This window comes from Mastomys coucha, unplaced genomic scaffold (assembly GCF_008632895.1).
Source record: "Mastomys coucha isolate ucsf_1 unplaced genomic scaffold, UCSF_Mcou_1 pScaffold22, whole genome shotgun sequence".
Lineage (NCBI taxonomy): Eukaryota > Metazoa > Chordata > Mammalia > Rodentia > Muridae > Mastomys > Mastomys coucha.
The window spans coordinates 88,992,951-89,006,412 of NW_022196905.1; the positions used below are offsets into that span (position 1 = coordinate 88,992,951).

Sequence of the window (13,462 nt, forward strand, 5' to 3'; positions counted from 1 at the left end):
CTAGGGCGGAGAATGGAAACCTAGAACAGGAACCCTAGGGCGGAGAATGGAAACCTAGAACAGGAACCTTAGAGCGGAGAATGGAAACCTAGAACAGGAACCCTAGAGCGGAGAATGGAAACCTAGAACAGGAACCCTAGAGCAGAGAATGGAAACCTAGAACAGGAACCTTAGAGCAGAGAATGGAAATCATGTAAGCTGCCACAGGTCAGGACGGGGCTGGAAATACAGTCAGAAACATCTGAGTCCCAAGAGCTAACCTGGAATACCGCTGTCTGCCTGGAAAAGTCTGATACCTGATTGACTTCTCACTCCGACAGAAGCAAACAGCTCCCCAAGCTGTCAAGGGGCAGAGTGAGGACACCCCTTTCCAGGGAAGTGGCGACATGTGTTGCTTGCTCCAAAAAGTACCTGTTTTAAATCTAAACGTTGTTATTTTACTAAAATAGATTATTTTGACAGGTGAATATATAATAATACAAAGCCTAATCTTTACATAATGTTTATAGTCCTTCTTACACATGTTATATTGGCTTATTTTACTTAATCCCGACAGTACTCCCTATCAGTATCTTCTATGGGAAGAAACAGCATCCACTAAGTTCTTAATTTGCATTTTAGCTACACAGCTATAAGGGACACTGAATATGAATCTCGATTTGTTGGATTCTAGAATCTGCACTCTTAACTGATGTGAGAGTGCTAAGACTCCTATAGTTCCAGGTGAAAAGTCAGGAACCAACTTGGACATCACTAAGAAAAGGTAGCCTTCAGTCTGGCAGTTGGTAAAGTGCTTGACCCTCAAGCATGAGACCTGAGTTCAATCCTCAGCATCTGTATAAAAAGCAAGATGTACTTATAATTCTAGTGCTTCTCAGCAGGAAGATCCCTGGGGCTGGTTAGCCAGCCGTCCTAACCTAGTTGGTAAGCCCCAGGTCCCGGTGAAAGACCTTGCCTTAGAAAATGGCTCTTGAAGAACACCTGAGGCTGACCTCTTGTTCCAACATGTATACAAGCATAAACGCACACACACACACACAGAGAGAGAGAGAGAGAGAGAGAGAGAGAGAGAGAGAGAGAGAGAGAGAGAGAGAGGAGACTGAGACTGAGACTGACTTGTAGTTGAATTAGCCCTTCCTGCAAACTTAGGTTCAACTCCAAGGCAAACCTTTCTCAGGCATAAAGAAATCCCAAATGATCAAGACTCCTCAAGACTGAGGTTGGCAGGTGGCTCAGTGGTTCAGAGCAGTGTCTACTCTTGCCCAGAACTGGGGTTCAGTTCCCAGCATGCACTCTAAGGAGTTCACAGCTGCCTATAATTCCAGCCCCAAGGGATACAGTGCTTGTTTGTGGCCTCTTTGTGTACCTGCATACACATGTACATATGCAAATATAGATGAAAGCAAAGCATTCAGAAGGTAACAAAGTCACCCTGCTCGGCATCCTTCCAGTGTTTCAAAGAGCCGCTTACCAGTCCAGACAAAACTTTCTGAGAAAGAAGAGAGATGAAAAATTTCTAAAATATTCTGTAACACACTAAGATGATGCAAAATTAATAACTGCTCTCAATTTCCCATTATTTTATCATCTTCTCTGACAACCTCCTACCCTTCTCATGAAATATGAATTAGGGGCAGGGGTTTAAATACTATGTCTATTGGAAAATAGTTGTGTTTCAGAATATATTGAATTAAGAAAGCTGTGATCCTAAACTAACTATCCTGACTGAAATAAATTTTGAGAACTTAGAAAACAGCCGGTATGGGAAGATCAAAATACCTAGATGTCCAAATACCCAGAATCGTTATACTTCAGGAATAGCTAAATGAGATGCACTGTAAACTTTTAAAAAAAAATTGTAGCTTGTAACTAAAAAGATTGTGTATGTAATTGGCCCATAGATATTTATCAAGTACCTACTACATCTTGGTCCCTTGATAAATTGTGCAAATTTCAGTTTTAAAATCTTGAGTTTAAAAGCATTCTTTGCACTATCATGTCATGTTGGAAGCTTGAAGACCAGTCATTTCTCTTGTGAGAGATGACACCTGCAGGAGCCCTAGTCAGTTCCTTTGTCTAAAATGTGGCTCAGGGGTAAATGCTGGTTGATCTTTATGACAGCCAACCATTAGGTTGCCGTATTGTGAACAGTTCCCTCTGTTTGTTATAAGCTGTTTTCTTAGGAGTCGGGACCCTTGAGTGATTCTAACTTGCTTTTGTTTTCCTGCCTACATTTCTTTAGCCCCTACCATTGAGTTTGAAGAAGCTGCATACCAAGTCCGGGAACCTGCAGGGCCAGATGCCATTGCAGTTCTGAGCATCAAGGTCATCCGTAGAGGCGATCAAAATAGGACCTCCAAGATCCGCTGCAGCACTAGAGATGGCTCTGCCCAGTCTGGTGTGGATTATTACCCCAAGAGCCGAGTCTTGAAATTCAGTCCTGGTAATTGAGTGCCAACTTCAGTCTCTGGGTTTTCTTTCCTTTTCTTTCTTTCTTTCTTTGTTTCTTTCTGTCTTCCTTCCTTCCTTTTTTCTTCCTTTCTTTTTTTAATTGTTGTTTGTATAGGTTTTTGTTTGTTTTGTTTTTATGCCAGTATTTATTGATTATACATAATAATGGATTTTATTTGATGTTTTACACCTATATATAATCGATTTTGATCTTATTCACTTGCCCATTGCCCTCTCTTGCCTTTCCCATTCCCAAAGTCCCCATCCCTTTCCCTACATGTCAAATTTATGGAATTTTCTTTTTCTTTTGTTGTTGTTTTTTCAAGACAGATTTTCTCTGCATAGCCCTAGCTGTCCTAGAACTCACTCTTTAGACCAGGCTGGCCATGAACTCACAGAGATCCACCTGCCTCTGTCTCTGCCTCCTAAGTGCTGGGATTAAAGGTGTATTCTACCAACTGCCCAGCTGGGGTTTTCCTAATGGAGAGGTAAATGTCTTACATTTGAATAAAGGATTATGGTAAGATACTGAATTAGAATACAATACTTTCTTTCAATAATATAAAGCATTTGCTAAATATATATTTGAGATTGCAGATAACATTCTAGCTAGTTTGAAAAACAAAAAGACCTACCCACAGAACACATTGATCATTTAGGTTTACCTGAAAGGATTTTTGTTAGCCTGTTATTTAGTTGAATGAAAACAACACTTAATTTAAATACAGATACAACATATACACATACACCATGCAGAACATGGTAGGAAATGCTATGCTGGGCCCTTTAGGGCTTACTGAAATCTGAAAGACACAATCCCAATGTACAAATGGCTTTAGATCTACTGGGAAACAGGATTTCCAGTTACAAGCTTAAAAACATTTTGCGCTGAAGACAAAAAACGGTGAAGGGTTTGGGAAGAGAGAAAAGCAATAATCAAGTCATAACCAGCAGTTTGACTGTCTGATGTATTGATTTGATAGAGCAGTAGCTCTTAACCTTTTGGGGGTTGGATGACCTTTTCACAGGAGTCACTGAGAGCATCTGCATATCAGATATTTGCATTATAATTCATAACAGCAAAATTCCAGTTATGGCATATCAACACAAGTAATTTTATGGTTTATGAGGAGCTATAATAAAGGGTCACAGCATTAGGAAGGTTGGGAACTACTGTGATAGGGGAAATGGATCAGGCAGATGACAAGTTGAATTGTATGCTAGTTGTTGTTTTAATAGAACTTCCTTTTAAGTGGCAACTGTAGATCCTAGTACCATTTTTGATATAACCAGCAAGGGATCACTGTTCACACTTATTCAGAGACATGTTGGCAAGTGGATGGAGTGTCTCAGAGGCTCAGAATAGAGGTCCCTACATCTCTGACATCTCACGGGAACTTTAAAGGGCTTTCTGCTCTGCCATAGTTATGCTTACTATTTCTACGATGAAACACCAGGACCAAAAGCAATCTGGAGAGCAAAGGGTTGATTTGGTTTATACATCATAGTCCATCACTGGAGGAAGTCAGGGCAAGAACTCAAACAGGCTTGGAACTGATGCACAGGTCATGAAGGCTGCTGCTTACTGGCTTGCTTCCCATGGATTGCTCAGCCTGCTTTCTTATAGAACCCAGGACCACAAGCCCAAGGATGGCACCACCCACAAGGGGCTGGACCTTCCTCCATCAATCACTAAGAAAATGCACAACAGGCTTGCCTGCAGCCAGATCTTTGAAGGATTTTCTCCACTGAGGCTCTCTCCTCTCCAAAGACTTTAGCTTGTGTCAAATTGACATAAAACTAGCCAACACAAGTTCCATCCCTGTCATGTCTGTTAGGTGTTTTCTGGAAGGGTAGCTCCAGTCTTCCACATCTGTACCATTTCTCCTCAAGCATCCTTGCTTTTTCTTTTTCTTTTTCTTATTTTTTTTTTTGTTTGTTTAAGGTTTGGAGGACCGTAGGTCAGAAGGAGCATAAACCAGATGTAGAAAGGAGGGGAGGAGTCCTTATTGCCATGCACTTAACAAGAGATGGAGTGAATTTCTAAAGCCTGCTTCCTCCCAGCATCTCACTCTGTGTTCTTACCTTTGCAAAGCCTGGCTAAATAGGCAGCCTTTTAGCCTTTGTCTCTTAGGGCACAGCTTGAAGGGCATTTGTGTGCACGCTCTTGCAGCCACACAAGAGTGTGTGTACGTGCATGTAAAGAGGGAAGAAAAATTAAGCAAAAAGAAAAAAAAGAAGTGTAACCAGGATGAAGTGTACTTTGGATCATAGATTTTTATTACAGCCAGCCTGTGTCAGGCAGGGGCCATTAATCCTTGTATGGTGTCGAATAGCAAATCTGCAGTGCCGAGCCTCTACCACAGGTAGAATTGGGTCTGTAGATGGGTCTGCAGTGATTTGCAGTCACTGTACGTATGAGAAAACTCCGAAAGGACAGGGAATGTTTTAATGTGATGTCCAAGCTGTGTCAACCTATACTCTATCGAGTGTTCCCCTGACATGGCATTTGCTCTTCTTGTTTTGTTCTTGCTGAAGGCGTGGATCATATCTTTTTCAAAGTTGAGATCTTGTCCAATGAGGATCGAGAATGGCATGAATCCTTTTCTCTAGTCCTTGGCCCAGATGACCCTGTGGAAGCCGTACTTGGGGATGTGACAACTGCTACAGTGACAATTCTAGACCAAGAGGCAGCAGGGAGTCTGATACTGCCCGCACCACCCATTGTGAGTTGCTTGATCCAAAGGATGGCTGGTGTTGTGTCTCAGTGGCCAGTAGATGAGAACTGGAGACAAGATGGATTCCAGTGTGTCATTTCTTTGTGCCTCTTGGCACTCAGCCAAGGGCATCTCTCCTCCCACTTCCCCCTGCAGAGGGCATTGGACCATGTGTGGAGACATTTCTCCTTGGTACAGCTCTCACACCGACAGGGTCCTGGGACCATCTAGTGGGTGGGATCCACAGATTCTGCAAAGCCCCCTTCAATGCATAGCATGGCCCCCACAACAACAACAACAAAAAGCAGTTATATGGTACAAATGCTAATAGCACTAAGGGTAGAGAAACCCATTCCTGATGCAAGACCAAGCTATTTCCACAGTGACCTGACAACAAAAGTGCAGTTCAGTTGATATTTGTATTGCTTTGGTGGAAAGAGCAAGAAAGCAATGCTACTACATCTCTTATCCTGCATACTTACCCCACACAGAGATGTGGATTATGTTCCTTAGCTTGGGAGACACGGAATGAATGCAATAAGCTTACCATTAAGAAGAAAATGCCCAAAGGTCACCAGTAGATACTGAATCCATGCCTCAAGTAATCAGCATAACTCTCCTAACCTCCCTTAACTAGTCTCTTATGTATTAGAGGAAATGACTATTTCAAAATTTATCTCTTCCTTGACTATGAAACAAATACACCACCTTTTTATTTTTCCTATTTTGAGCAAGTATGTCTCCATGCACCATTAACAATTTAATGCACCTCTAAATTAGCAGCTGCCATTAGTAACAGAATTTGGATTTCAATGTGTAAAAGAAAATAGTCTATTTTCACAGAAGGGATAAGCTTTGGTTTCAGAATGCAGACAGTTGGATAATAAAGCTTCTGACAGGATCTCCTCCACTCATGGCACCTTCATCTTTGCCTGGCAAAGAATTGCAGTTTCCTGTTGTGGGTTACAGAACCCCTACGAAGAGGCTGTGAGGGTCTTAGGGAAGGGTGTGGCAGACCCTGATCTTTGTGTTCCTCGGCCCAGCCTGAAGCTTTGCTGCTTTTTTCTAGGTAGTCACTCTTGCTGACTATGACCATGTGGAAGAGCTAGCAAAGGAAGGAGTCAAGAAAGCTCCCTCGCCAGGTTACCCGCTAGTCTGTGTCACGCCCTGTGACTCCCGCTACCCCAGGTTTGCTGTCATGAAGGAGCGCTGCAGTGAGGCTGGCATCAACCAAACATCTGTGCAGTTCAGCTGGGAAGTGGCTTCGCCCACCGATGGCAATGGGGCTCGGTCTCCCTTTGAAACCATCACTGATAACACGCCATTCACCAGCGTCAACCACAAGGTGAGTCTGGCCGACCCCCTCAGGAGGGAAAGAGCTGGCATTGCACTAATCTGTCAAATTCTGTGAGGTCTGTGCACGGCATTTGGAATAAAACTAACAATAATTTGTTAGGAATAACAATAGATGTTAGGAAAAGTAACATGGTGTACTAGGAAGAAACTAAGCAGTTGTCTACTGGCATCTTTACAAACTCCAAGTCTGACTACCTTTCAGCCACTTAATATAGAGGAGCTCTTTGACCTCTCTCAGGCACTTGATCTGTAAAATAATATGTCTCCATTCAGCCATTTGACAGGATCCCTGACAAATGTGGTTTATAAATGCTTAAACAAGTCCAGGATTCCAGGTGGGCACCATTGAGTGATTCCTTTTAATGTATTTTTTAATCATTCAGTGAGTATTTGGGTATAAACTTCTTGAGGACATGGATTCAGATTTCTACCACAGTCACAAATCTTCAAATAACCAACAGATGAATGGCACACAGTAGGGAGTGAATTTTAAACAGAGGGATAGGACCACTTACTGTGTGGTCTGTGCTTTGCAACAAAAAACATTTGAGAAGACATGAAAAGAACCTTCCGGGGCATTTTCTTTCCCAAATCGCAGATCCACAACCCTGCCTTCCACCAAACTACCCCACCTTCCACTGTGACTACTGATATTTGTCCAGACTTGGGAGAAGTGCCCCAGAGCAGATTTCCTCATACACCAATAATATCTCTCAGGGCAGTCAAAGCTCAGACTCAACACAGACTCTGGCTGTCTAGCACGCTTTCCTAACTAGTTTCAGGCCTCCAAGGTTACTTTCAGACTATATTCTTTAGCAAGTCCAACAGAACAGGGTCACTTGTAGCCGTTGTCTTTGACACCACTTGCTCACAAAGGCTGGGAAATCCATTCTTTTGTAATGTAGTACAAATTTAAATGGACTTCTGTATTATTAAAATCATAAGAGCTTGAGAGATGCTTATAAGGTTGAGCTCTTGCTGTATACACATGAGAACCTGAGTTTGAATCACAAGAACACACATAAAACTGGGCATTGTAGTACATCTTTTTGGTGATCCTGTAGTAAGTTGGGTGGTAAAAACAAAGGAATCCTTCAAAGCTTACAATCCTGGAGCATGCAGGGCAGTGGCAAACAACAGAGAGACCCTGCCTTAAAGAAAGTGGGAGACAGCCAGGCGGTGGTGGTGCACGCCTTTAATCCCAGCACTTGGGAGGCAGAGGCAGGTGGATTTCTGAGTTCGAGGCCAGCCTGATCTACAGAGTGAGTTCCAGGACAGCCAGGGCTACACAGAGAAACCCTGTCTCGAGAAACAAAAAAACAAAAAACAAAAAAAACAACAACAAAAACAAAACAAAACAAAACAAAAAAAAGAAAGTGGGAGACAAGAACCGACAACCCAAGATGTCAGTATACACGCGCACACACACATGCACACACATGCATGCACTCACACACAGAGAGAAACAGACAGACACAAAACCTTTTAAAGTAAGACTTAACAGCTTATTATATTGTAAGTATCTAATTCTATTTCAACAGAACCTTATATTTGAGCCAAAAAAATATATTTTAAAAATAAGTACTAAGTTTACAGCGCTGTGACTCTAACTTCTCCTGTGATGAACTAGTGACTAACACTCTTTCCCCATTTCCTTTGCTTTATGTTTCAATTATTTATTGAGTACCATCGCGTTTGTGCATTTTTGTAACATGCCTAACATCCCTCCTAGACTAAGTCCGTTTATAAATAAATAAAGAGGTGGCAGCTAATTAAAAAAAAACTTTAATGGGGAAATCTTCTTTAATTTTTAATGGACTTCAATGAAAATTGTTTCCATGGGAGGAATTTCTACGTTTATGTGATTGCTTTGTGGGAGGTCTAAGGCACACAAAACTACTAATTAATTTTCCTGACCTGTACTAGCCATGGACGCACACAGCACCTGGCATGTCAGCACCTGCCTCTCAGCTGCCCTTGCCCCTCTTGCTTCTGGACATCTGGAAATGCAAAGGGATCTGGAGAAAGACTCTCAAAGGCCAAGGGGTGTCAGAGGCCAGGGTCTCTGCCTCAAGCTTGTATGGCACACAGACCTCTGCAAGGGTGTGGGGAGCAGTGACAATCTCCTGGCTCACTTACTCAGGAAAGGCTCACTGCCTGAAAAGCCAGGATGCTGTCAGTAGATTGCTACAAAAAGATGAAACTTTATTGGGCATCTCACCGACAAAGATCAGGAACTAACCCCTCTAGTCAGCCTCCCTGATCAGCCAGAAGTGGGAGGATGTCTGGGAGCGGGGAAGGAGAAAAGCTGCTAACATTAGGGTGACAAGAGGGGAATGTGTGTGTGGTTTTTGTTTGTTTGTTTGTTTGTTTTGGAGGCACGCTGCAATCTGCACAGGAGTTTTTTGAGGTTAGGTACATCACTGGCCAGACATCTTAGCCTCTTCCTTGCACTGCTTGAAGGGCTGATTCCAAACCAGAAGAGTCACTGGGGAAAGAAGTGGAGGCTTTTTCCTGAAGACAAGGAATTATGTCTCATGTCTAGGCCCTAACCCCATTGCAGCTGTTCTCTGTAACAGAGGCTTGGTTGAAGCCAATGAGTCTCGCTGGAAGATGTGAGAGTTATGTCAACCATATGTTAAACCTCATGTCTAAAGAGAGCAATAGATACAGTTACTGTAGACTGTCTTTGGGCACTTGCTTTATCTGTACTTGTGTGTTTTCATACTCCTTCAGACTACATGTATTTTCTGCTCTGACCCTAGTGCCTGGTTCATGATGGATATCATTGACCACATGATAAATGAACAGATGGATGGATAGATGGATGGATGGATAGATACATGGATGGATGGATGGATGGTAATGGATGGATGGATGGATGGTGATGGAAGGATGGATGGATGGTGGATAGATAGATGATAGATGGATAGATAGATGGATGGATGGATAGATAGATGGATGGATGGATGCATGGATGTGGATAGATGAATAGAATAGATGGATAGATGCATGGATAGATGGATGGAAGGCCTCCATAACTAACTTTGAAACAGAGCTTGCTGTACCCTACCCATCAGATGTAAAGATGTGCTTGTGTATTATATTCCTACCTGTGATACTTTATTTTTCCTACAGGTCCTAGACAGCATTTACTTCAGCCGGAGGTTCCACGTGCGTTGTGTGGCCAAGGCTGTGGACAAAGTGGGCCATGTAGGGACTCCCTTGAGGAGCAATGTTGTTACCATTGGAACGGACAGTGCTATCTGCCACACCCCAGTAGTGGCTGGGACAGCTCGAGGCTTCCAGGCACAGTCCTTCATTGCAACCTTGAAGTACCTGGACGTCAAACACAAAGAACATCCAAACAGGTCAGGCAAAGACTTCCTCCGGGAGTGGATTCCAACTATCCTTATGTTTTCCAGCTGAGGCAGAGCAGTGAAAGATGCTTCTGCAAAACTGAGTAGTGGTAATTAAAGCTTCAGAAGGAAAGATTTTATCAAAGGCCCCTCGAGGTCTGGCCCCTCTCTTCCTAGGCTCATTTATCTTGCCTGCTTTTCACTTGCCCCAATGCCTGCTCTCCAAGGACTTCAAACTCTTTGGGGTCATGTGCTTGAGAGCCCCAACTCCACTTGCAATACTTAAGTCCTCTCGTTCAATAATGTGACACCCACAGCCTCTCTCTAGAAACAGCTTCGACATGTCTTCCACCTTGACTTAGAGGTTCCTCTGATTCCCATTTATGCCTCCTTCAGCGAGTCATCATTCTTCATAACCATGTGGTATGGTAGATGTTAAAAACCTTGAGGGAAGGGATCAGGACTATTGATTTTGTATCTCCTTCTCTACTTCAGGGCTTCTAGTCCTCATGACGCACTTGCTGAATAGATGCTGAACTCATGAGTAATAACAATCATAACTACAAGTTGCTGAACTTACCTTTTCCTCTGAAATCATGATTTTAATTTCTTTCTTTTTTTTTTTTGCATAGCAGAAGAGATTTCCCCCATGACATACATATTCATTAAGCTTCATAGAATTTAAGCATTTACCTTTGTGAACATCTGAGTGGGTACAAGCATATGCAAATCTCTCTTATTCATTCAAAAACACAGTTTATTTTTGTTAAGTAGCAGTAACAGAAGAAAAGGGCGGCACTGAGCCTTGCCTAAGTAAAGAGCCATGCTCTTTATACCCAAAGTCTGGATTCCCCTGAAAAAACATGGGCTTACAGACAAGCTTTAGGAACCCAAAGCCCACTCTCAGTAGGATTTGTGAAAATTTAAACTTGTACAATGAAAACAAATGCAGCCCATAAGTACAGCTCTGCTCGCGTCCCAGACTTGAGCCGATATTTATTAAGTTCATATTTTATTTTAAATTGTATTCTACATACACTGCAGGGACAAAAGCAATGAAGGAAATGGTCCTTGTCCTCAGAGTGGGGAGGAGAGATAAGCAGTCTCTAAATATACGAGAAATATCAGCCAATATAAATAAGTTACAGACAGCCTGGGACAAAGGCCGCCCAGGGCCAAGGAATGGAGACTGAGGGGAAGGTCGCTGCTGGATGAGGATGGTCAGAATGGAATGCAAGGTGTTTGGAGGACTTGAGAGAAGAGATGCAAGAAATGGCTGTTTTTAGATGGAGAGAGACACAGTGGTTAGTAGGATGGCTGGTGAAGAAACTGACCTGAAATTTTAAGAATTCAACCAGTTTTTTTTCATTATCCCATTATTAAAATAAATGTTTAAAAGTATATAAACAGGCTGGGGAGTTGGGCCAGTGACTAAAGCACTCAGCACATAAGTGTGAGGACTCGAGTTCAGATCCTCAAAATCCGTGTTAAACACTGAGCAGTTGTTGAAGCCACTTATAATCCCAGCACTCAAACAAAGTCTGACTCACCAGGACATCCTGGCTAGCCAAGGCTGCTCGAACCAGTGAGCTTCCAGGCTTAGCAAGAGACCCTGCCTTGAAGTGGAGTGAGATCCAGGATGACACCTGCCGTCTTCTTCCAGCTTCCTCAAAGGAACATGAAGGCACATGTGCATGTGTACCCACACACATGCAAACATGGGTACACACAACATACATGACACACACACAAAGAAGCATGTAACCATATCAGCCCTCAGCATGGAGACCGAGTGGGGACAGCTGCTGTATCGGTCACTAAGCCTTAGCTCCTAAAGGGACAAGGATGCCACTCAGAACAAATGAAGCTTTGATTTTTTGAGTGTGATGTTACAATTTCCTGTCAGGGGGTGGGGTAGGGGGAAGCCCTGTACTTCCTGATTGCTATGAGTCTTGAGGGTCCATTAGGAGTGAAAGCGACCCTCCATCTGTGTCTACCCCCTCATGTTCAGATATAAATCCTGCATGGAAAACCTCAAGGGAGGGAAAGGATTGCTAAACTTTACCAGGCAAAGACAAACGAGTGTGCTCAGTTGGCGGCTCCTGCCCATCCCGCGGAGCTGAACCCTCGTCTATCCTCTCCCCTAGAATCCACATCTCCGTGCAGATCCCTCACCAGGATGGAATGCTGCCCCTTATTTCTACAATGCCCCTGCACAACCTGCACTTCCTGTTGTCAGAGTCCATCTACAGACATCAGCATGTCTGCTCCAACCTCGTCACCACCCGGGACCTGCGAGGCCTCTCAGGTGAGTCCACTTCTGTGGAACAGCTTTGGAGGTGGGGCTCGGTGGGGAGGATTAGACGTTTCACAGTTTCTAGCCTTAGCTCCATGGGAATTTTCCCTACTTCCAGAGCATCCACACACAAAGAACATAACTGAAGTCAACAAGAAAATGAGGGACTTTCAAATACAATGAACTTAGACTCAGAGTCTGTTCTGAGCCATGAGCTGTAGAGCAGTGGTTCTCAACCTTCCTAATGCTGTGATCCTTTAATACAGTTCCTCATGGTGTGGGGACCCCCAATCATAAAATTACCTCATTGCTACTTTGTAACTGTGATTTTGCTACTGTTGTGAATTGTAATGTAAATATCTGATATTTCTGATGGTCTTGGGTGAACCCCTATGAAAGGGTCATTTGACCCCCAGGTTGAGAACCACTGTTATAGACCTTAACAAAAATAGCTTGACCTCTCCCAGCCACTGTGTTCTTATCTGGGATGTGAGAACAACCTGCTTCTACCAGTCAGATTGGGAGTGTTCAATGTGATATCACGTCTAAAATGCCTCCGTGGTAAATATTAGTTACTTCCCCACCTATGGAGACCATTCTTCGTTTCCTGATTGCTCCCATGATAGCAACATCCTTAGAAAGAGAAAAAGCAGATCTTAGAGGCCAAAGCATGGAGTCTCTAGAAGTGGGAACTGAGATAAAGTTTAGAGCACATGGTTTTCTTCAGAGAGCAACACCTAGTTAAAGGTCAGGGCAAGAAGCAGGATGGGGCAGAGTGAAATGCCCAAGAGCTCTACAACCTATTGAAGAGAAATGCTGGAGAGATAGCTGGCTTCCCTTCCTCTTCTCCTCTCCCTCCCCTTCTTTTCCCCTTCTCCCTCTGCCTCCCTCCCCCCAGTCCCCCACTCCCTACTCCCCCACCCCATTACTGGATGGGCCTGTCTCAGCAAGAGCTTGACCCTGGCTGGGCAGCAGCAGCAGATGAGAACAGGAAGAAGCCAACAGCTAAAGGCTGAGCATCTGTGTTCACCGCCACTGCAGACACTTCACTACTCCACAGAAAGTCCTGTCCGCTTCCATTTACCTGGACAAGTGCGCACGGAATGCCAGTCACCCCCCGGCCCCTCCCTCACCACTTTTCTGCTGATGAATCATTCAACAGTAGTTTTAAAGACAGAAATGCATTTATTTGCTCTTTCATATTCATTAAGTATCATTTTTGGTAGTGGTAGTCTTTGTACAGTAGAATTAGTTGAGCTCAAGTTATTCTTAAAGCATTGAGC

General features: G+C 43.4%; 1 protein-coding gene across 1 annotated transcript in view; it reads left to right on the forward strand.

Annotated features, from left to right (window-relative positions):
- Window positions 1–13,462, forward strand: part of Fras1 (Fraser extracellular matrix complex subunit 1) — a 415,397-nt gene that overhangs the window by 381,926 nt on the left and 20,009 nt on the right. Inside the window, exons 61-65 of the mRNA XM_031391220.1 lie at window positions 2,243–2,443; window positions 4,990–5,177; window positions 6,238–6,513; window positions 9,663–9,895; window positions 12,031–12,191. Coding sequence (XP_031247080.1) covers window positions 2,243–2,443; window positions 4,990–5,177; window positions 6,238–6,513; window positions 9,663–9,895; window positions 12,031–12,191 — 1,059 coding nt within the window. The remainder of the gene's footprint in view (window positions 1–2,242; window positions 2,444–4,989; window positions 5,178–6,237; window positions 6,514–9,662; window positions 9,896–12,030; window positions 12,192–13,462) is intronic.